This window comes from Echiichthys vipera (genome assembly GCF_963691815.1).
Source record: "Echiichthys vipera genome assembly, chromosome: 17".
Taxonomy (NCBI): Eukaryota; Metazoa; Chordata; class Actinopteri; order Perciformes; family Trachinidae; genus Echiichthys; species Echiichthys vipera.
In genome coordinates, this window is record NC_139842.1 from 28,047,257 (window position 1) to 28,072,427 (window position 25,171).

General features: G+C 42.4%; 1 protein-coding gene across 2 annotated transcripts in view; it reads left to right on the forward strand.

Annotated features, from left to right (window-relative positions):
- mpp2a (MAGUK p55 scaffold protein 2a) overlaps positions 1-25,171 on the forward strand; it is a 59,220-nt gene that overhangs the window by 18,508 nt on the left and 15,541 nt on the right. For both annotated transcript variants that reach the window (XM_083930805.1, XM_083930806.1), the window contains 9 exons: positions 6,345-6,500; positions 8,333-8,500; positions 8,772-8,879; positions 17,585-17,731; positions 20,126-20,245; positions 21,782-21,913; positions 22,182-22,284; positions 22,941-23,009; positions 24,838-24,999. In XM_083930805.1, coding sequence (XP_083786931.1) covers positions 6,345-6,500; positions 8,333-8,500; positions 8,772-8,879; positions 17,585-17,731; positions 20,126-20,245; positions 21,782-21,913; positions 22,182-22,284; positions 22,941-23,009; positions 24,838-24,999 — 1,165 coding nt within the window. The remainder of the gene's footprint in view (positions 1-6,344; positions 6,501-8,332; positions 8,501-8,771; positions 8,880-17,584; positions 17,732-20,125; positions 20,246-21,781; positions 21,914-22,181; positions 22,285-22,940; positions 23,010-24,837; positions 25,000-25,171) is intronic.

Here is a 25,171-nt window from a genome sequence, read left to right on the forward strand (position 1 = left end):
CAAGTGAGCTGAGAGAGCACTTCAATAAACTCTTTGAAACAGTCAGCGCTGTGAATGCTGAGGTGTTTATCAGTGGTCCTCTACCCCTGATCAGGAGAGGAGCTGAGAGATTCAGTCGACTTTACTCGCTGAATGAGTGGCTCTCCAGCGTTTTTCTTGCTCGTTCGACAATTTTAGCTTTTTCTGGGACCGCAGGCATCTTTTTAAGGCAGACGGACTTTGTCTAAATAAGCTGGGAGTAAAGCTTTTCATGACCAACATGTCTTACTTCCTGCGTCATCCATCTATCATCACTGCCAAGGACAACAGACAAGAGGAACCAACGGAAAAGACAGACACAACACAGCTTATCATGAACGTCGAAGGAGGACCGCCATTGCAAAAGGAGAGCGCTGACCATGAGAGACACCGGAGCAAAGAGGAGACGTGTCCATCCCCCTCTACCTCCCCTTTCATTTCAAATGGGCGTGAAGATCCCTCCCCCCCCACACCCCCCAAGACTAAATCCAGGTCTCCATCCTTCTCCCTTCCTCAAGTAAGCCTTTCCCCCCCCTTATCCCCTTTGGAGTTCCGGGAGCTACCCCCGGCCACTCCCCGCCCTACTCCTATTTTTACTCCCCTTGACCGACCTCAGCGATCCCCCCCACAGCGTCATCTCAGTGGCACGAGGATTTTACCGAATTATTGTCTAGTATCTCCACTGACTTTGACTGCCTAGTTATAACTGGTGACTTTAATTTTCATATTGACGATTCGAATGGCAAGGGTGCAAAGGAACTTTTTACTATTTTAGATACATTTGACCTGTCTCAACATGTGAAAGAGGCTACTCATTGTAAAGGACACACCCTGGACCTGATTATCACAAAAGGTCTCAATGTTTCTGATGTTCTTGTGACTGATCTTTCATTGTCTGATCACTTCTGTGTTTTCTTTAATATTTCTTTAATTCCGGAGACACAAACAGAATCAAAGAATGTCAAAAAGCGCTGCATCAATGAACATGCTAATGTACTCTTTAAAAATGCCATCTCCTCGCTACCACCTCTAAACCCATGCCATGCTGATGATCTTGTAAACAACTTTAATTCCAAAATTGTGAATATCATAGATGTCATTGCACCGGTTACAGTTAAAACAATTTCTGGTAAGCAAAAGGCACCCTGGAGAAAAGCTGCTGTTGTAACAGCCCAGAGAAGAGAGTGCAGGAAGGCTGAACGACTCTGGCGAAATACAAAACATATTCACCATGACATCTATAAAGAGAGGCTCCAGGCCTACAATTTAGTCTTAAAAAGTGCTAGAGAAACATTCTTCTCCAATATCATAAACAGCAACACTAATAAGGCCAAAACCCTATTTGCAACTGTCGACAGACTGATCAACCCCCCAACACAAATACCAGCCGAACTCCATTCCACACAGAAATGCAATGAGTTTGCATTCTTTTATACTGATAAAATTGAAGGCATCAGACGTGCCATCAATATCTCAAACAAAAAAGTTGGATCACCACCCCGTTTAGGCCAAAATAACACAGCAATGATGGCAAGCTTTAATGCCATAGACTCTAAAACTCTAGTGGAAACAGTGACCGATCTAAAGCCAACCACCTGCTGTCTCGATGCTTTACCTACCAACTTCTTTAAGAATGTTTTTGACTGCCTATCAACAGACGTATTGCAAATAGTTAATAACTCTATTCAATCGGGCAATTTCCCAAAGGCCTTCAAAACTGCAGTCATTAAACCTCTTCTAAAAAAGCGGAGCCTAGATGCCTCTATTATCAACAACTACAGACCAATTTCAAATCTACCATTCATAAGTAAAATAATTGAGAAAGTTGTACTCCAACAACTAACTCACTTCTTGGCTTCTACTGGCTGCCACAACAACCTCCAGTCAGGATTTAGACCTTTTCATAGCACCGAGACGGCCCTTATTAAAGTTATAAATGACATCCGTCTTAACACAGACTCTGGCAAAACTTCAGTACTAATGCTATTGGACCTCAGTGCTGCATTTGACACTGTCGACCACTCAATACTTTTGGACAGGTTGGAAAACTGGGTGGGGCTCTCAGGCACAGTCCTAAACTGGTTCAAGTCATATCTACAAGATAGGAACTATTGTGTTTCCATTGGCGACTTTGTATCAGAACAAACCAACGTAACGTGTGGAGTCCCCCAAGGTTCAATCTTGGGGCCGACTTTATTTAACATCTATATGCTCCCACTAGGACAAATCATGCAAAATAATAACATTGACCACCATTGCTATGCCGATGACACCCAAATCTATGTAGCGCTATCACCAAATGACTATCGCCCCATAGATCTACTGTGCCAGTGCATTGAGCAGGTCAAACACTGGATGTGCCAAAATTTCCTTCAACTAAATGAGGATAAAACTGAGATAATTGTTTTTGGTGCTAAGAAAGAAAGGTCTAAAGTCATCCAACACCTTCAATCACTGTCCCTGAAAACCTCAAATAAAGCCAGAAATCTTGGGGTTATTATGGATTCTGATTTACATTTCGTCAGTCACATCAAATCAGTAACAAAATCGGCCTACTATCACCTTAAAAATGTAACAAGACTTAGAGGGCTCATGTCAGCTCAAGACTTAGAAAAACTTGTCCATGCCTTTATAACCAGTAGGCTAGACTACTGTAACGGTCTCCTTGCAGGTCTTCCCAAAAAAACTGTCAGGCAGCTACAGCTTGTTCAGAACGCTGCTGCTAGAGTTCTAACAAAGACCAGAAAATGTGAGCACATTACACCAATTCTTAAATCATTACACTGGCTTCCTGTACGTCAGAGAATTGATTTCAAAATCCTCCTGCTCACATATAAATCACTACATGGTCTAGGGCAGAGGTATATCACTGATATGCTCCCACTACATAAGCCTTCTAGATCACTAAGATCCTCTGAGACCAATCTGTTAGTGGTTCGCAGAGTAAACTCAAATCAAGGGAAAGCATCTTTCAGTCATTATGCAACAAACAGCTGGAATAAACTTCCTGAAGATTTGAGACTTTCACCCACTCTGACCACTTTTAAAACTAGACTGAAAACTTTTATGTTCACCTTAGCTTTCTGCTAAATCTTCGCACTTTTAACGTCCGCACTGTTTTGATTATTGTCTATGTTTTTATTCTCTTTGTCTTCCTGTAATGCATTTGAATTCATGACATGTTGTGCTGTGAAGCACTTTGAGTCTGCCTTGTGTATGAAAAGTGCTATACAAATAAAGCTGCCTTGCCTTGCCTAAATCAGCAAGTAACATGTGTCACCTACTCTTAGCCTTAAGATGTTTTGTAAATACGGCCACAGAGAGCTGCAGGTTAGAGATAGATAACATAAATAAACTCTGAATGTAACGTTATCTCAAGCGAATGTTTTTTTTGTGACAAGTGAACTTTATCCACCATTAGAGCTGATTGAGGCAGTCAGTAAAGCTAATTGTTTCACTGTCAGATGTGGTTCACACATCTCTGTATGCAAACAGTTCACACTGGAGACATTCATTTTACCAAAACATGAGCTGGTGTTCACAAGTATGATCAACAACACCAGTTATTAATGATCTATTTTACATCAATCAGTTTTGGTAATATTATTACAGCATGTACATTTTTGTCACTCCACCTGGTCTGAGTCATTTGTGTTGTACTATATTGTAGTTTGCAGGGTTGGAACTTTATCAAGTGAAGTGCAAATTTCCCTTTTGTGTGATGAATAAAGGATTATCCTATTTTATGAACTGTACATGTTAAGTAGCTCTGAAGCTCAGCAGCTTCTGAATAATGTATTTTTATTTTGACTTTAAGTGTTTTAATTGATAAAAATAAGTTCCACGCCCTCATCTTATATTTTATTTCATTACTACCAGAACATGTGAAGAGACGTACCTATTTAAAAAAAAAAAATACAGTTACACATACATTTCTGGAAAACTATTCGACATCTCAGGAGGGGGAAACGGGGAAGCGTCCAAGCTGTTTACAGTAAGGACGGGACGCTGGTGACCTCAGCTGATGAGGTAGTCGGGTAGTGGAAGGAGCACTTTGAGGAACTCCTTAATCCGACTAACACGCCCTCTTTTGTAGAGGCAGAGCTGGAGGCTGATGGGGAATCATTGTCAATATCCCTGGCGGAAGTCATTGAGGTAGTCAAACAACTCAACAGTGGCAAAGCCCCAGGGATTGATGAGATTCGTCCAGAAATGCTGAAAGCTTTGGGTTTGGAGGGGCTGTCTTGGTTGTCATGTCTCTTCAACATTGCGTGGAAGTCTGGGACAGTGCCAAGGGAGTGGCAGACTGGGCAGGTGGTTCATCTGTTCTCTTCTCTCTAAAAAGGGAAACCAGAGGGTGTTTGCCAATTACAGGGGTATCACACTACTCAGCCTTCCTGGTAAAGTCTACTCCAAGGTGCTGGAAAGGAGGGTTCGTCCTATAGTCGAACCTCAGATTGAAAAGGAACAATGTGGATTCCGTCCTGGACGTGGAACAACGGACCAGCTCTTCATTCTCGCAAGGATCCTGGAGGGGGCCTGGGAGTATGCCCATCCAGTCTACATGTGTTTTGTGGATCTGGAGAAGGCATATGACCGGGTCCCTTGGGAGATACTGTGGGAGGTGCTGCGGGAGTATAGGGTGAGGGGGTCACTTCTGTGGGCCATGAAATTTCTGTACACCCAAAGCGAGAGCTGTGTCCGAATCCTTGGCAGTAAGTCGGATTCGTTCCCGGTGGGGGTTGGCCTCCGCCAGGAGTGCGCTTTGTCACCAATCCTGTTCGTGATTTTCATGGACAGGATATCGAGGCGTAGTCGTGGTGGGGAGGGGTTGCAGTTCAGTGGGCTGAGGATCTCGTCTCTGCTTTTTGCAGATGATGTGGTCCTGATGGCATCGTCGGTCAGTGACCTTCAGCACTCACTGGATCAGTTCGCAGCCGAGTGTGAAACGGCTGGGATGAGGATCAGCACCTCTAAATCTGAGGCCATGGCTCTCAGCAGGAAACCGGTGGATTGCTTACTTCAGGTAGGTAATGAGTCCTTACCCCAAGTAAAGGAGTTCAAGTACCTTGGGATCATGTTCATGATTGAGGGGGCGATGGAGCTTGAGTTTGGCCGGAGAATCGGAGCAGCGGGGGCGGTGTTGCAGTCGCTCTACCGCACCGTTGTGACGAAAAGAGAGCTAAGCCGGAAGGCAAAGCTCTCGATCTACTGGTCAATCTTCGTCCCTACCCTCACCTATGGTCATGAAAGCTGGGTCATGACCGAAAGAACGAGGTCGCGGGTACAAGTGGCCAAAATGGGTTTTCTCAGGAGGGTGGCTGGAGTCACCCTTAGAGATAGGGTGAGAAGTTCAGCCATCCGTGAGGAACTCGGAGTAGAGCAGCTGCTCCTTTGCGTTGAAAGGAGCCAGTTGAGGTGGTTCGGGCATCTAGCAAGGAATCCCCCTGGGCACCTCCATAGGGAGGTGTTCCAGGCACGTCCAGCTGGGAGGAGGCCTCGGGGAAGACCTAGGGCTAGGTGGAGAGATTATATCGCCACGCTGGCCTGGGAACGCCTTGGGATCCCCGAGTTAGAGCTGGTTAATGTGGCTCGGGAAAGGGAAGTTTGGGGTCCCCTGCTAAAGCTGCTGCCCCCGCGATCCGACCCCAGATAAGGGGATGAAGATGAGATGAGATGAGACTGTATGTTAAAGGCTTTTGATTACATAAGACATTGTAATTTTACTTAGAAACAGTACAGATTTCAGTCCACCCAGTAGAAAAAACATTTTACAACCCTAATTCTGATAAGGTTGGGACATTGGGTTTAAGACATAAATACAAACAGAATACAATGATTTGCCAGTCTTATTCAACTTATATTGGCTGACCCACAACTTCCTCAAACTAAGAATTATGACTGCATTTCACACAAATTCCTCAAAGGAAATCATGAAGTGATGACCTTTTACATCCCAATGGTCAATGTTCAATTCAATTCAATGTGATAATAATGTTCTGCAAAAACACCTCTGCTATAATGGAGGAGTAGAAAGGGACATTGTGACCATATTTCACTTTAAGCCAGATATTGAACTGGTGACGCTACTCTGTGCTGATTTTTTCCATCTTCTGTGCTGCCCATTGAAGATATGTGTGAAGCATCCATATTTTGCCAAAAACTGCACTTAAGACCTTTTTTTTTTTAAATCCTTTCGTGTTCTTCACTGGGTATATTATGTAAGTCTGGACAGTTTGGATGTAAACTGCAACTTGACTGGTTGGTGAAGGAATACACCTGCAAAGCAGCATCTAGTAATGTATATGTATGTCTTTGTGTGTTAGGAGCAAGAGGAGTGCCTGAGGGAGCCGCGTCCATCGCCTGTGAGGGAGAACAATGTGGAGCTTCTGCAGGAGATTCTCAGTGACCTGGACCCCTTCACTCAACAGTCCAACACTGCAGCTGAGCTCACCCGCATTCTCACTCAGCCTCACTTCCAGGTCTAGAACACAGTGAAACATTTAGACCGAAACATTTTGTTGGGAGTTTTTGGAAACCTTTGCGCACAGGAAATATCTGGAAGAATGATCTGACTCTTCTATTCTCTAGACAAAAAAAACAAACAAAAAGAGTTATCCCCAAAGAAATTTCAGTCAAAAGCAACTGGCCTTGGTTATTTGTCTAGGAAGACATTTCACCTCTCATCCAAGAGGCTTCATCAGTTCATGTACGCATCTGACCGGGCTGGGACTGGTCCAACTAACTGGTGTGGAGATCCAGGTATTTAACCTCTCACAAGGCAGATGATGTCACTGGAACCCTTTGTGCTCCAAGTGCCAATGACCGTAGTTTTCGCTGGAGTCACATTTGTGAGCAGTTGTTCTTTGAGGTCTGTTTGAATCTACTGGGAAGGGATGAAAAGGCAGCATTGTAAATTGGAGATAACTGGTGTCTCAGACCTCCTCTGTTTAGCGATGGTTTCTCTACTTTTGCATAGAGGGCTTCTTTTACTCCTCATTCAAACCATTTCAAACCTTTCATAGACTGTGACGTCCATATGGAGAATGACAGGAGCCTCCACATTGGGGTATACAGAAAACCCACTCACACAGATCAGTATCTACTGTTTGACTCCCACCACCCTGGAACACAAGCTTGGAGTTATCAGAACACTGCAACATAGAGCTGCTAATGTACCCACCAGCTCACAGGCCCAAGGGGAAGAACGCAAGCACCCGAGAGGCGCCCTCGAAACTTGTGGCTACCCAAGCTGGACCTTTGTGAAAACGGCAGCTGCTTCCAGAAAAGAAGAGAACAAGAGAAACAACATAGTCATTCCGTATGTGGCTGGGGTATCAGAGAAACTCAGGAGGATCTTCAACAAACACTGCATCCCTGTGTAGACTAGTACAAACAAAAACAATCTGGTTTATGCTGTCCAATGCAACGAGGAATGCAAAGACCTCTACATTGGAAAAAAAACAACTGCATTAACGCATGGCCCAACACAGGAGAGCTAACTCCTCAGGCCTGGACTCCGCTGTCCACTTACATTTCAAGGAGAAATCCCACTCCTTTGATGACAACAATGTCCACATCCTGGACAAAGAGGACAGATTGTTTGAAAGAGGAGTAAAAGAAGCCATCTATGCATAAGTAGAGAAACCATCGCTAAACAGAGGAGGAGGTCTGAGACACCACTTATCTCCAATTTACAATGCAGCCCTTTCATCCCTTGCCAGGAGATTCAACAATCTAACCTCAAAGAACAACCGTTCACAAATGGCCTCCTGTGACCCCAACGACTGTCGTTAAGACTCAATAGAGCACTAAAGAAGTTGAAACCTACTTCCAACCAACGACTGTCACTCTAACAACGGTCGTAGGCACTTGGAGCACAAAGGGTTCCAGTGACATCATCTGCCTTGTGAGAGGTTAAATACCTGGATCTCCTCACCATTTAGTTGGACCAGTCCCAGCCTGGTCAAATTTGTACATGAACTGATAAAGCCTCTTGGATGAGAGGTGAAACTTATTCCTAGACAAATAACCAAGTCCAGTTGCTTTTGACTGAAATTGCTTTGGGGATAACGATGACCTGGACAAATGAGAATATTGGGGCTGAGGCTGACAATTATCCGATTTGGGAGTGACTTTCACCATTGATCCCATGATCGGGAGGGAAGGGGAGTAAAAGTCAACGGGAGTGGGCAGAAGCAGGAAACTTTTTATTTTAATTTTCTTTACATGCCGACATAATCTGAATAAAGGCTGTTCTTGATCTACTTCTCTACCGTCTTGTCCTTCTTCCTTTTCCTTTTTGGCTTGTCAGTCTCTACTGGAAACTCATGATTCAGTGGCGTCCCAGGTATGTGATAGCCCACCCACCAGCCCGTGTGATTTTGTGGATCTTGAGCAGGACAGCCATACACACAATGTTCACCTGCCACCTGACGCAATCCGCATGGTGGGCATACGCAAAGTGGCGGGCGAGCACCTGGTAGGTAACATTAAAGCATAAACACAGCTGAACTCATTCCAAAACTTGAATGATGAACGCATTTCATCAGTAATTCAAAGATTCAGTGAAAATATTACAATAACTAACATAACAAAATTCTGACCTCCAGTTCCTCATCCCTAAATGTTGTGTTTTTAGTAAAACGGTACACAGTAGGTCATACATGGGTCTACTCACTACTGCAGGTGCTGCTATTATTATCATTGATGACAGACATATATAGACTAAATGTACATTATTATTGTTACAGGGTGTGACATTCAAGGTGGAGGGTGGTGAGCTGATTATAGCCCGCATCCTCCATGGAGGGATGATAGACCAGCAAGGACTGCTGCACATTGGAGATATCATCAAAGAGGTAAAGTACACTATTACCATTATTACTATTAGCTGTTACTAGCATAACCAATTAGAATCAGAATCATAATTACTTTAATAATCCCAGGGGGGAATTATTTTTGTTACAAAACTCCAGACATACAAACAAAACAAATATTATACAGACAACATATATTAGAAAAACTCAAATTTAAATTTACAGAAATTAATATTTACAGTAGTGAAATATATACAAGATCAAAAATACCACACTAATGTGCAAAATAACAGATTGTCTGTGGTGGAGTCTGAATTACAGAGAGGAGGTGTGTATAATTTAATTACCACAGGCAGAAAAGATTTCCTGTGATGCATCTGGGTGCGAGGAGTATTCTGCTAAAGGTGCCCCTCTGCTGGGCCAGTGTGTCGTAGAGAGGGTGGCAGACATTGTCAAGGATAGACCGGAGCGTGGACAGCATTCTCCTCTCTGCCACGGTCGTCAGGGTGTCCAGCATTCTCCCCCACGACATCACCAGCCCTCCTGATCAGTTTGTTTAGTCTGTTGGTGTCTGCGACCTTCAGCCCACTACCCCAGCATGTGACAGCGAAAAATAATTGCACTGGCCACAACAGACTCATAAATCATCCTCAGCATCGTCCGGCAGATGTTAAAGGACCTCAGCCTCCTCAGGAATAAGAGTTGACTTTGGCCCTTTTTGTAGACATCCTCTGCGTTTCTAGTCCAGTTCAACTTATTATTGAAGTACACCCCCAGGTACTTATACTCCTCTACAGTGTCCACAGGGACCCCCTGGATAGAGACAGGGGTCACGGGGTTTTTACCCTCCTGAGATCCACTACGAGCTCCTTTGTTTTAGTCACGTTGAGCTGCAGGCTTTCACAGGCTTTAAGCACCCGGTGATGTATGCATCCTAATCTTAGCATACATCAGGTCCAGAGTGCTCTACTCTCTGGAAGGACAGCTCACGTACTGTTGGAAGGTCGGACATGATGATGATGATGATGATGATGAGGGCACTGGGGTGTTGAGTCTGGAGATGGTGGTGTATATGATGCTGCAGGAAGATTTCGGGTTTGAGGAGAGAGGGATGTACAGAACAACAGTGATGACATGCGGGATCTCTGTAGGCAGATGGTATGGACAGAGTCCAACAGCCAGCAGGATTGCAGGATTACACCATCTGCTGTTTACTAGAACGGCAAGCCCCTCTACCCCCGCTTTCCGCTTACCGTTCTTGGTGCAATCCCGGTCAGCCCGAATGGTGTGGGAGCCATCCACGGAGACGTTCTGGTCCGTGATGTCCCTGTGCAGCCATGTCTCCATGAAACACATCAGACTGTACTCACGATACTCCGGGTGGCTCCGGGCTAGCGCCGTTCATTCATTTTGTTATATAGAGACCGTACATTTCCCATAACAACAGAGGGGAGACAAGGCTTAAATCTTCTACTCTCCATAAGCCCGTCCCGTCTCGACCCTCCCCTATTTCCCAGACGTTGCTTCCCACCTCTGTGTCCCCGGTGTGTTTTTCTCCAGAGTTCGGGTGGAATCTTAGTTGGCCTGGCCGCTATGCCCGTCGGCATTAGCGCGATCAGCTGTTCTCTGCGTCCGGGTGGGACACGCTGTTTCTAGGGTGAAGAAAGGAGAAAGGAGAATAGCAGTTAAGAAAGTTTTAAAAAAGCGAACCCTCAAGACTGGAGCAGTAACAGGCACCATGCACTTTTTGCGCATGCGTACTAACAGAGTTTGGGCTGAGGTGGCCTCTACCGTGGATGTTAAAAAAAAATTATCAACCTGGGCATGGGGGGGCGGGGGGGGGGGGCTCCTATCCACAGTCTGCAGAGTTGGGGGATGTTGCTGTCACCATATAAGGGCGCACTCACATTTGGCCCGACGGATCCCTGCTGCGCTTAAGCAAAATTCCTCCTGATCCAAGCAACGGCATGATTGCTTCTTGCTTATACGTCATCTTGCCATAATAAGACCCACACATTTAATGACGTCATAGCAATGTGTCACTGCGTTTTTAAAAAGGGGTTCTGTAGACCTCAGAGTTTTTGTGTGTTTTGTTCAACTGCTTTTAAAAAAAATGAAAAATAGTTGCATATAAATTGACGTAAGGACCACCTTCTGTGCTCTTACACGTGCAGTCATGCCGTGCTGAAGTCCACCTCTCTCAACCTGCAGTTGTTTCTCAGTTCGTTTGACTGACCCCATTTCATTCTGTGGTTGTTACGTCGCGTGGTGTAATTCTGGGCTGCACTTGATAACTGTAGACGCTAGGGAGCAGCGTCCTCTGTGGATCTGTCCGCTCTATACGCAAACTGGTGGAGTTCTAAGCTTCAGGGCAGGAAATGTGGGTCTTTTTGGGCAAGGGGACTATGCTTCAGACAGGGAGGGACAGTGGACTGGGCCAGAGACAGGTTGATAATTCTCCCAAAGACTCCAGCTGGTCTGTGCTGTCCTTAAGCATGCATCTAGAGACGCTGTCAGGTCCAGCTGCATTCCTCAGAATTGATGGCCCGCAGCATGCGCCTCACCTCCCTCTCCTCTATTTTGAGGGTAAGGCTGCTGTGAAGCATATGGTGTGATGTGGCTGCCTCTGGTGGCTCCACTTCAAAGCGAGCAAAGAAGAGGTTCAGCTCCTCTGCAAACGAGGCGTCACCATTCAGCAGCTCCAAGGTTGGTGTTGTAGTTGGTGATAAAGTGGATTACTGCCACTCCTGCCTGCTGTTGTTACTGTCCAGGTGGTCCTCTCTCCTCCTGTAGTCTGACTTGGCTCTCGTATGCTTCTCTTCAGGTAAGCTTGGGCCGTGCTGTATACAGCCCTATTGTCAGACCTAAAAATGGGTGTTTCTCTCTTTGAACAGCCACTGGACCTCCAGGTCCAGCAGCCAGTAGACCCAGATGCGTTTGTCCACTGTGACATTGTCCATGCAGTTTTTAACATAGTACACTGTCTATGAATACCTCCAGGTCTTGTTGTACTCATCCCAGGTGGTCCTGTCGTAGCAGTCTGCAGCTGCTGAAAGGCACCATCAGGCCAAGTTGTGATTGTCTTTGTTATGGTAGGAGCAGTTTTCCTGAGTAGGGCATATGCAGGATTTAAAGCAGGGACATATGGTTGGAGTAGACCTTGTTCAGTGTGTTAGCTCCTCTTTTTTTCAATATATAGTTGTAAGTGGCAGCCCTAAAGATAAATTACATTTTTTTAATTATAATAAAGGGATCTTTTTCACTTTCAATATTATGTCTTCAATCTTATTTTGTGTTTTTTCTTTTTAAAAAGGTGGAAAATCATATTGTGAACTGAGTATTGTGAATCAAATCAAATCAAATCAAATCAAATCGTGAGTTCATTGTTTCGTTACATCCTTTATCAAAGCACATGACACATAAGTCTTCCAGGACAGGGATGCTTGTACCCTGTGTTTGTCTTTTGATTTCAGCTGCAGGTATAATTTTATCATTACCTTGATTTACTGACATATATCTTCTCTTTTTTTATTAGCTGCTTTTAGCAATTTATTTCTCCTCTCTCTTCTTCTCTCTGTTATGAAAGGTGCTACACAAATGAAGTTAATTAATTCCATTCATTATACCACATAATGTTAGGCAATATTTTAAACCAAGCAAAGACATCAGCAAACACGATTGAAAAGGAATGCCTAACCTTGAGTTGTGAATGGTGCCAACCCAGATACTGTCTTTTCTGCTATCTGGTCCGTGCACAGTCTCTTCGCCCTCTTCACACTCCAGTGGGGGACGCATTTTTCTCTACCCAAATGAGCATTGCCGCCATATGATGGCACTTTTCATGGTTGATTGGGCACTAGCAGCTGCTGGACATGACTGCCTGTCCCTCAACATGAACCTATATTGAACACAATTCACTCCTCACACTAACTCATCTCAAAGATACCAACATCTAACGCCTAAAATACTTCTGTTGCTAACTTAACTTAAACTCCAAAACATGACCTATACATATTGAGTTTCATCTTCATTTCAGGTCAGACAAAAGATAAAAGCAAATAGAAAAAAAATAATAGTGAAAATAATATGGTTTGTGGATCTGGAGAAGGCAAATGACCGGGTCCCTCGGGAAATACTGTGGGAGGTGCTGCAGGGGTATTGGGGTGAGGGGATCACTTCTGTGGGCCATCCAATCTCTCTACACCCAAAGCGAGAGCTGTGTCCGGATCCTCGGCAGTAAGTCGGATTCGTTCCCGGTAGAGTTTGGACTCTGCCAGGGTTGCGCTTTGTCACCAATCCTGTTCGTGATTTTCATGGACAGGATATCGAGGCGTAGTCGTGGTGGGGAGGGGTTGCAGTTCGGTGGGCTGAGGATCTCGTCTCTGCTTTTTGCAGATGATGTTGTCCTGATGGCATCGTCGGTCAGTGACCTTCAGCACTCACTGGATCGGTTCGCAGCCGAGTATGAAATGGCCGGGATGAGGATCAGCACCTCTAAATCTGAGGCTATGGCTCTCAGCCATGGCCATCATGTTCACGAGTGAGGGGACGATGGAGCGTGAGTTTGGCAGGAGAATCGGAGCAGCGGGAGTGGTGTTGCAAGAGCTCTACCGCACCGTTGTGAAAAAGAGAGCTGAGCCGGAAGGCAAAGCTCTCGATCTACCGGTCAATCTTCGTTCCTACCCTCACCTATGGTCATGAAAGACCGAAAGAACGGCAGAAATGGGTTTTCTCAGGAGGGTGGCTGGAGTCTCCCTTAGAGATAGGGTGAGAAGTTCAGCCATCCGCGAGGAACTCGGAGTAGAGCCGCTCCTCCTGTGCATTGAAAGGAGCCAGTTGAGGTGGTTCAGGCACCTAGTAAGGATGCCCCCGGGGCGCCTCCCTAGGGAGGTGTTCCAGGCATGTCCAGCTTTTATTACAGCCATCAGTTTGTTTGGATACATCTCTACCAGCTTTGTGCACCTAGATTGGGAAATATTTCCCCATCCTTTCTTGCAGAACTGTTCGAGTTCAGTCAAATTCTGTGGTCAAATATTTGAGAACCAGAGCAGGTTAAAGGTTTCTGCTGTAAGCCAGACCATTTCTTGTGTCAGTTTGTATTGCAGCACAATGCACAGCTGATTGGCACTCCTGTTCCTTGGAGGCTCATAGGGTCCGATGTGTACTCCTGTTTAATCCCATAGTAACATATCTGCGAACAGCACACCTTTTCCCATGTTTTGACTTAAATTGATGTAAGACGAGTGAAAGTTGTGGGAGAATATAGCAGGTTGTTGAGATTTTTTTTCAGAATATTTTACAGCTGGGAGGAGGCCTCAGGGAAGACCAAGGACCAGGTTGAGAGGGTATATCTCCACATTGGCCTGGGAACGCCTCAGGATCCCTAAGTTAGAGCTGGTTAATGTGGCCCGGGAAAGGAAAGTTTGGGGTCCCCTGCTAAAGCTGCTGCCCCCGAGACCGGACCCCGGATAAGCGGTTGAAGCTGAGATAAGATGAGATGAGATTTTACAGCTCCTCCACACTCTATCTGTAATGTCAGGCACTGTAGTACTGAACATTCCACCACATACACAAAAAACCATATGTGAAAACCGTGGTTGATATCAAAATGCCCATCCATCCCAAAGAAGTTGCAAATCTCCTAACCAGTTTAAACTTTTAATCGGTTTTCTGTGTTAAAGTATGGTAAATTGGTGTTGCCCCAAAGAGGGGTGTTTCTGAGCTTGGTCCACAACGATTTCCCATTGTTGTGTATGTGGAAATTTGGCGCTGTTTTTTGCGATTTTTGAGAAAAAGGCTTGGCAAATTTTTGACAAAAATAATAGCACACCATTTCAGATCATTCCACAGGTTTTGGTGTATGTTTTGCGCATGTGTTGGCAATGCTTTCGGACTTGAATCGAATCAAAGTTTTAGGCGGAAGAAGGAGAATAAGCAGAACTAGAAAATGCAATTCCTGCGGAAAATGCGTGGAAATGCTTTAATGCTGAAGCTACACTGAAAAAAGCTTAATGTTTGCAAAAGTATAAAAAATCTTAATATTTGAAAATAATATTCAATAAGGTGAATATGTGCAAAAGTATGAAAAGGCTGAATATTTGAGAAGAATATTAACAAAGCTGAATATGTGCAAAAGTTTAAAAAGCTGAATATGTGCAAAAGTATTAAAAAGCTGAACATTTGAAAATAATATTTCAAAAGCTGAATATATGCAAAAGTATAAAAAAGATGAATATTTGAAAAGAATTTTGAAATTTGTGGAATAAGTTTGCTGCCACTAAACCATTTTGCAGGCTTGAATATTTGAAAATAATGTTAAAAAAGCTGAATATGTGCCAAATTTTACAAAAGCTTATATTGGACAAGAATATTAAAAAAGCTACACAGTTTTGCAGGCTTGAGTGTTTCAGGAAAAGGTGAAGTAGGAACAGTTGAGTGAGAACAGGTTTAATTGGTATGCTAAGCATTTAGAGAATGAATAATACCTGTAATATATTAAAATAAACCTTTGAATATTTGAAGTGTTGTTGAAAAGTTGACACTAAACTGCATTGCTGGTGTGTATGTAGAAGCAGTTGATGGAGAATGAATATGGTGGAAATGTTGAAAAGGGTCTAATTAGTATGAATGGGATTTAAAAGATGAATAATACCACTAATGTAGGAAATGTGTGGAATATTTTTAGGATTGAATTGAGTACAAATCACTAGATAAATATGTACGTAAAAACAGTTGAAAGCTGTGTTAACATAAGTTTATGAAAAAAGTTTATCATTGGCAAAATAATAGAACTCTACATATATATTTATTACTTATATACATAAATATAACATAAACTTGTTTATTAATTTTATAATAAAAATAGTTTATTATTGTAAAGTAAGAAAGAAACCAAATGTGAAAAAAACGTAATATTTAAAAATAATATAAAAGCTCAAGATTAGCTGAAATGTCCATTACGAGCTTAATATTTTAAGATTGAATGGTTTTGTGAGGTTTTATTATTTTATGTAATTGATTTGGCAAAGTGAGATAGACAGACAGAAAGACAGGGAGAGTAAGACAAACAGTAAGACAGACGGACTGGCAGTTAGTCAGACAGACAGACAGACAGACAGAGAGAGTAAGACAGACAGACAGGCAGATAGACAGACAGAGAGTAAGACAGGCAGGCAGGCAGACAGACAGACAGTGAGATAGACAGACATAGAGAGTAAGACAGACAGGCAGTCCAGCAGACAGACAGACAGTGAGATAGACAGACAGACAGAAACACAGACCCCATCAGTGAATGATAGGGAATAGGGAGTGTCAGACTGCAGTGATGATGTCATGTCAGCAGTGAGATGTTGCCACAGCAATGGTCAGTGCTCTTTTCACCCAGGTTGAAAGGATGTAGGAAGAGTAAAAAATGTTGACATCATAGCAATTAAAGAGAGATTTTCTTTCTGAACATTCCGTCCAATACACACCCATTGAAAACTCAAAAAAAGTCTGAAAACAGCATCAAATTTAAACAGTGATCATTTAAAAACTTTATGTATGGGACAAAGTCTTGCGAACCGTCTTAAGTTGGAATGAAGTCTGTACGTGGAAGTATTTGAAACTAGATGAATTTCAAATAGAGGCGTGTTTTAGATAGTTTTTAGCTGATCTCCATTATAAAAAAATATGGAAAAAAGTTGAATATATGAAAAAGTATGTAAGGCAGAAAAACGTTGAAGATGACCAAGAGTCTTTAGCCATTCTGTAGTAGTGGAGGAAGAGAGTGGGGAGGAAGGTATAACAGAACAAACAAAACAAAACCGAAAAAAAGGCCCAAACACACATAAAACAGAACAAAACAACATAAAATGAGACAATAACATAGTGACCAATCTGAAGGCTACTCCCATAGAAAAAAACACCTTCTGAGCTCTCCAGCTTGCAACTAACAGCTAAACTGACCTTCCGTGGTCTCCTCCCTGAACTAACAGTGTTTGGCCCTTTAAGTCACAAGAGAAGAGGGAGAATAGTATAATTTTAAAAAAAAAATTCTTCCAGACCAGACAGATAAAAAAAACCATGTGAAATAAATTAAATTAAATCAGCCAGCAGAGGACGCCAAGACGCCTTAGGTCAGGCAGGCCATGAGGGTATTTTTCTACATCAGATAAGATAAATAGAATGCCTGTTTGAAACCCCACCGTCCACCCTGGGTTAGAATACACATGCTGTATTGATGCAGGTCACCTCTCTACATCATGATGACGTCTATGATAAGTATCAGGCTTCAGTTAAGCCCTTTGACCAAACAGAGAACAAGAATACTTCAGATAACCTTGAACCTCTTTCTTAGCAGCTCGTTAAATGGATAAATCATAACTACTCACTCATAATTTTAAAATGGACTCCTTTTGTCTTGGGGCTTTCAGGATACTTAAAAGGTCCAAATTTCTTAAAGTCAATTCAGAGAACAGCTGGAGTATGGAGTTTCTGTTTGATTGTATTGGGAAGAGTATACTATGATGAATACTAATTAATTTGAAGTGTGTGTGTAGTTTTAACATAACCGAATGTGTTTCTATGTTTTGGTATAACCTGTTAATTGACAAAGGGATAAGCTAGCCAGCATCCCTGGTTATTAATGTAATGGGTTACTGACCAGATAGTTTCCTCCATCCAGTACTGTAAGTAGAGAGATCTGCAATTAATTCAATTCAATTTTATTTATCATCCCATCATCCACCTCCAGCATCCACCTCCAGCATCCACCTCCATCATCCACCTCCATCATCAGCTTCCAGCATCCGCCTCCAGCATCCACCTCCATCATCCACCTCCATCATCCACCTCAATCATCCACTTCCATCATTCACCTCCAGGATCCGCCGCCATCATCCGCCCCCCGTCAGGTACTAAATTCTCGGGCCACTTTTTTGCCCCAATCCGCCCCTGGGTCCAAGGACAGGACCATGAAAATGATTCAGGAAACTTAATTTGGACATCACTAGAAATTCGGGACAGGTTTTGACTTATTTGCAAATTTTGGCACATTCATGCATGGGAACATAGATTTCTTAGTAGGAAGAGAAATAATATTGGCAAGAACAATAGCGTCAATTCAGTTCAATTCAATTTTATTTACAGTGCCAAATCATCATCTCAAGTCACTTGATATATAGAGTAGGGAAATACCAGACTCTATTACTTCTTTATGACATACATTCAATTCAATTCAATTTTATTTATAGTGTCAAATCATAACAAAAGTTATCTCACAGAGAAAAGTTATCTTACAGAAAACCAACAATTCCTCCATGAGTAGCAACAAGTCATACTATCTTTAATAATAATAATAATAGTGATTATATACAGTATCAATTCAGCACTCTTGAGCACACAGCGCCGAAGAAAACCTGCCCTTTAACAGTCATGTCTAAACAGACCCTGCACGATGGAGGATGGAGAAATTGATGATTTCCTGGAACAAGTAAACAAGTAAATATTCAGGCAAGCAAAATGCCTCACACAGTTTTCTGACCGGGCATGTGAAAAATAATACTTCTCCACATTTTGACGCGTTGAAAACGGTTATTGTTGGGGCCGAGTGAAAAAATTATTATAAAATAAAAATTGATTTTAAGTCAAAACTAACGTTATTCATACCAGTGATGCATATTTGCGACAATTGTTCAACAATACGATGGAATATTTAAGGAGAGTGTTTGGGAATGCGCTGTGAGTTGACGAGAGAGAGAGAGATAGAGAGAGTGAGAGAGAGAGAGAAATCAGAGCAGGGGAAAGATAAAGTCTATTAAGATATCAAGTGAATGTACAGTAGAGTTTGCTGTCACAATAAGTACAAATAAATGTAGCAGCTCTTCAAGACCAGCAGAGGTCTCCCATGTCTTGTTTCCCCAGCTGCTGAGTGGAGTGATCTGAATTAGCTCTAGAGATCCAATCAGAAAAAATTGGTCTCCTCCTGTTGGGGAAGCTGAAGCAGGAAAAGCTAACACTTAGCTACTGTGAGTTATTATATTGAATTTCCTTTCAACGAAATGCTCTGAATAAGTTTCCTCTAAAAAACAGTTAGATACATAGTCTGTTTCTTGCTTTTATTGTGAAAGGTTAGCACAGACGTGGATCAGTATGCACTGCCTAGGTTTAAGTCAAGTGTAATAAAGTCAAAGATTCTCTATACAAAAGGTACCACACTTCAGGCAGCACCAATGGAATGAAATGATATACACTTCCTGTCTCATAAGTGGACATGGCCTCGATTAAAAGAGTAGCGCACATCATGTAGAGGGATGTCCATAATTTATTTAGATTTTCTTTCTCTTTCTTTTTACTTCAACTGAGTGACTGGGGACGGGCAAAAACCAGAGTAAATATAGGCCAAGCATTCACTCCATGGACTGAGATAAAGGAGTTAAACAGCATTAAACACACGCTTAGATCACTTTCATCTTTATTTAGCTGGAATGGCTAATGCTAACCGTCAGTCAACTCCTCTAATCCTTGTTTTTATGGTGCGATTTGCTGGAGGGGATGGGTTCAAACAGGCTCAAACAGACTCCGGTCTCCTGTAGGATACTGGGCAACTAACATGGAAACCTGACTTTTTTTTTTTTGTTGTGACTATGATCTTGAGACACTAGATGGCGATGTTCTGCTCATTCTCCATATTAAACGTTTAATGTCAAGCCCTGTGGCTTATTCACTTTTCCCATTCTTTAAATCTGGAAATGTATAATGGCTAGAAACTGTGAAGCTACCGTCAGCAGCTGGTTTAGCTAACGTGATGTAAAACCACTGTAAACAGGGTAAAACTGGGGAAAACAGGGTTCTGCATTTATGTAAAGATAAAACAATACATAGATGCTTGTCCTTGTCTGAGCTTAATGGTGGAGTACTTAAAGCTTTGTCCTGGGTCCTCTATTCTGAAGTTTTTGGCTCAAGACCTTATGATACTGTGAACTCCTTGGTAACCTTTATTTTCAATTACAGGTGTTGCAAATGTGGTTAGAAATGTGTCAGTTAGGGGCGTCCAATAGCCCCACATACTGAGACTGAAGTCTAGCCGCAGCGGCCCAGGTTTGACTCCAACCTGTTGTGCATGTCGTCCGTCCACCCCCCCCCCCCAGCTCTCTCTCTCTTGCTCTCTCTCTCTCTCCCCTATTTCCTGTTAATCTTGTTGTACTAAAAAATGAAGACATAACAGGCTTAAAAATCTTACAACACATAAAATATAAAAAAAGAAATGTGTTAGTTCAGAAACGTTCTTTTATCCAATGTGTTGACAGGTGAATGGACGAGAGGTGGGCCGGGATGCCAAGGTGCTGCAGGAGGAGCTGCAAGCTGCTAGTGGAAGTGTAGTTCTCAAGATATTGCCTAGCTATCATGAAGCCATACCGCCAAGACAGGTGACGGAAACAAACACTACACACACGGCTCATGTTACTATAACTATTATTGCTGGTGACTGTGAATTATGAAATGGCCAGAAACAACATCACGTAAAAAGGGGAAAAAAAGCTGGATAACCTGCAATTTTCTGATGTTAAACTGAAGTTATTGTACTTGGACGAGAAGGCCTCCGAAACTCAATAGCTAAAGATATTGTTACTCTGTATGATGTTGTGTTGTCCTCCAGCCCCCCTGTAAGGAATCTGAGTGTTATTTTTGATCATGATATGTCCTTTGATTCTCACATAAAACTAACAACAAGGACTGCATATTTTCACCTGCATAATATTGCGAAAATTAGGAACATTGTGTCTCAGAAAGATGCAGAAAATCTAGTTCATGCATTTGTTACTTCTAGGCTGGACTATTGCAAGTCCTTATTGGCTGCTCCAATTAGCCTGTAAGAGTCTCCAGTTGGTCCAAAATGCTACAGCTAAAATCCATCTCCTTACCTACAAAGCTCTTATTGGTTAGGCTCCATCATATCTTAAAGAGCTCATAGTACCCTATTACCAGACTAGATCGCTGCGCTCTGAGAATGCAGGCCTACTTGTCGTTCCTAGAGTCTCCAAAAGTAGAATGGGAGGCAGAGCCTTCAGCTACCACGCTCCTGTCCTCTGGAACCGACTCCCGAGTATTGTTCAGGAGGCAGAGTAAACTTAAAACGTTCCACTTTGACAAGCTTTCAGCTATGGCTTATGAGCCCTTAGCTATGTTGTTATTGGCATTCAATTTCTCTTACAGCCTGCATGTACAGGGCCTAAGGTGATTTTGTTCTGCTTAATTATGCTGCTATAGACCTAGTCTGCTAGGGGATAATCCTGTTCTTGATACTCTGAGCTTCTCTCCTCTCTGTCTGTATCATTCATGTCTCATCAATGCATATTACTAATTCAACTTCTTCCCCGGAGTTGTTTGTGCTTTGTCTGATTGTATCGCAGCTGTTATTACCTATACTCATCAATAATCATATTTACCACCATAATTGTTATTATCATTGCCATATTCTGTCACCTTGGCTGTACTACTCTGTTATATTAAATGCCATAATATAAAAGTCATATTCACATTATTTTAGCTATCACTATAGTTACTGTTACTTTTATGGTTTCTTGGATCTCTGGAAGTGTGTCTCTGTCTGTCTTTGTCTCTCTCTCTGTCCATCTGTCTGTCTTATCTCTCTTTCTGTCTTCTTTTCTTCCTCCACAACCGGTCAGGACAGATGGCTGTCCTCCTTAGAGCTGGGTCTGTTACACGTTCCTGCCTGTTATAGGGAAGGTTTTTCGTTGCCACCGTACTCAACGGGGGAATTGTTGGGTCTATGTAAATCATAAATAAGTCATAGTGTGGTCTATACCTACTCTGTAAAGTGTCCTGAGATAACTTTTGTTATTATTTGGCGCTGTAAATAAAATTGAATTGAATTGAATAGAAATAGCATGCATTGTTAAATTCACATGTGAGGACATATAGGTCTGTGTCTGTTTCTCTAGGTGTTCTTTAAGTGTCACTATGACTATGACCCAGCCAACGACAACCTGATTCCCTGTAAGGAGGCGGGCTTACGCTTTGAGACAGGAGACATCCTGCAGATAGTCAATCAGGATGATGTCAACTGGTGGCAGGTGGAGTACAAAAACGACATGCACAAATGTTCACCTTGTATTGTGTATTTCTGCTTCTACAGCAGAACAAATCTGATTCAAATATCTATATGTGTGTGTGTGTGTGTGTGTGTGTGTGTGTGTGTGTGTGTGTGTGTGTGTGTGTGTGTGTGTGTGTGTGTGTGTGTGTGTGTGTGTGTGTGTGTGTGTGTGTGTGTGTGTGTGTGTGTGTGTGTGTGTGTGTGTGTGTGTGTGTGTGTGTGTGTGTGTGTGTGTGTGTGTTCTACAGGCCCGTCATGTGGAGGGTGGTAGTGCGGGGCTGATCCCCAGTCAGATGCTGGAGGAGAAGAGAAAAGCATTTGTTAAGAGAGATGTGGAACTGGCTCCAGCAGGTAACTGTAGAGAAAAAATAATGAGAAGAAATCAAAGAGAGCTATGAAGAATGAAGAAAAATACTCAAATGAAAATGAATATAACGATGGGATAGCCTGTGTATTTAGAAACTGTACGTTCTATCACTGTAACACCTTCTTTACTGTACATCGTTTGCAATTGTTCCCATCTCCAGTCCTTAGCAATTTTACAGTGCCATCTGGTGGTGAGATGCTATATCTACATACAAATGTCATGTACATTTCAAGTAACAACAATCACAGGAGCTTTAATAAACTGAAGAGTTATAGAAATGTCTAAATTTCCCAATCTCCAAATGCTCCTGCTCTACAGTGAGTGTAGTCTGAGAACTGTAAACAAGTAATAAGACGTCCAAAGAAGCTGTAGACTTATTATAATAATATCAAGATGGTAGAGGGTTGTCGGGGATGTCAGCAAAGCCCAGTGGCATGTTTTTCCAATTCATCTTGCTAGTAATAACCATCATCCCTGAAAGGAAATTAGATGATGTGAAGATTGATAACACTATTTCTTGGTAGGGTGCAAATTGTACTGACAGATAAATAGTTTAGCACATATCCCAGATGAATGAGCTGGTGATTGGGTGGTAGAAATGACGACAATGTCTGACTTCAGTTAACTAACTCTCTGACAGGGAATCTTTGTACTGGTGTTGGAGGGAAAAAGAAGAAGAAAATGATGTATGTAACCACCAAAAATGCAGGTAACAATGTCTGTGCTGTAAAGTGTTGTATAATGCAGGCATGAAAATCACTCACCTTTCTACAAAATTTGCAGTTTTGTAACCAAAATAGATGACCTACATGAATCGCGTAGATCCGAGAAGATATTTATCGGGGGGGTATACCAGGGATTATCAGTGAACTACGAGCCTTGAATTCAATAAAAACATTCACTGCAAGCGTGAGAACATGGAAATATTAGTGTTAAGTGCCTTGAATCACCAGTTTTATCTCTGAGAAGGTCAGGGAATACTATACAAGCAGTTTGCTCATGCAGACCAAAGTAGAAGCTGAACTGAAGATGCCTCGCTGATTTGTAAAGGGGAATAGCTAATGTTAGTTACCTGGCTGAATTTGGTGAGTGATGGTTTCAATAATTTTAATAATAACTGTTGACAGGCTTAATGTAAGCCACAGGTAATACAGTGTATATCAAAATTAGAGAACAGCTCAAAAATACTTGATTAATTCTGAAATACTGGTATTTTTTTATTGTTCATAATTTGATATATCAGCTGTGACTAGCACTGCTGTACTAGCATGATTTTTTAAAGAACCAAGGCACTTCAACAAAAACCTTTATTTTTATGAGAAAAAAAAACACTTTCAGATCCCTTCCAGTTGTTGTTGTTAATCGGACACCTGGTGACAATTGACTTGATTGTTGGACACACCCTATTTATCTGGCAGCTCTCCTGGTTACTTTGCAAGATGAGAGCTGCTCTAAGGTGACTGAAACCCTGAGACAGCAGGTTATCCAGATGAAGGCCGAAGGGATGACCCTCTCAGCCATCAGAGAGAGGTTGGGCGTTCAGTCTGTGAGGGACACAGATTAATTTAAGTCCCTCAAAAGGCTGGTCGTCCACGTAAAACAAGTGCACGAGAGGACAGGATTATGAGAAGACTCTCAATGGGGAATCAGTTCAACACTGCAGCTGGAGTTGCCCGCCAGTTAAGTGAACAGGGCAATGATCTGTCTCTGCACACAGAGTCTCATTGTTTAAGACTTTTTGGACTAAAAGCCCACCCACTCTGCAATGACCAAACCTCTTATCAGCAGAAAGAATATAAAGGCTAGACTTGGTAGAACTGGTCCAGAGAGAAACCCACTACAGTTACTGAACTGTGGAAGAGACTGAAGAAGAATGGACCAAGATCAAACCAGAGCAGTGTGAGAAACTAGTGATGTCTTCAGATGTGCTGAAGTCATTCAAAGTGGCCTCTACACTTCCTGTTCATTTTTTTATCCTATAGCCCGAAGAAAACATTGTTGAAATCTTCTCTTCTGGAAGAGTGGTTACTGTTCTCTAATTTAGATCAGTTTTTTTCACAAAATAAAGGTTTTTGTTGAAGTGTCTTGGTTATTTAAAAAATCATGCTAGTACAGCAGTGGTATAGCCACAGCATATATTGTATCAAACTCTGGACAATAAAAAAATAGTAATATTTCAGAATGAATCAAATATTTATGGGTTGTTCTCTAATTTTGATCACCACTGTATATCACTAGAAGAATTAAAGCTTGCTGAAAGAGTCATCGTGTCATTGACACGTTAGCTAACACAGCAGGAGAAATAATGTAGTTAATGCATGCAGTAAATGCATCAGATTGATGCTTTTAAACAATATTCAGGGGGAACATCCTCCCCCTCACAACCTTTTTCACCCCTGACCCATTTTCATGCCTGATTATAAATTGCAAAAAATGTCCTTATAGCTGTCATATAGCCATTACTAATAACATTTTGTGTGTTAGTGTGTGTGTGTGTGAGTGACACTACCTAATTCTTCCTCTCCTTTCCCTCTCAGAGTTTGACAGACATGAGATATTGCTCTACGAGGAGGTGGCCAAGGTCCCGCCTTTCAAGAGGAAAACTCTGATTTTGATTGGTGCCCAGGGAGTGGGAAGGCGGAGACTGAAGAACAAGCTTCTTCTCAGGGATCCACTACTCTTTGGCACAACCATTCCATGTATAAAATTTGATAAAATACAGTCGGCTATTGCTAGGCACATTAGGATTCCGGTGTAAATGTCATATATCTTTAATTAAGAGCAGGAACAAGCTGATACAGATGTGTGATTCTGCCAGAAAATAATTTTAACGAACTAAAAGCTACTTAAGGGGAACCAAAAAGGGAGGGG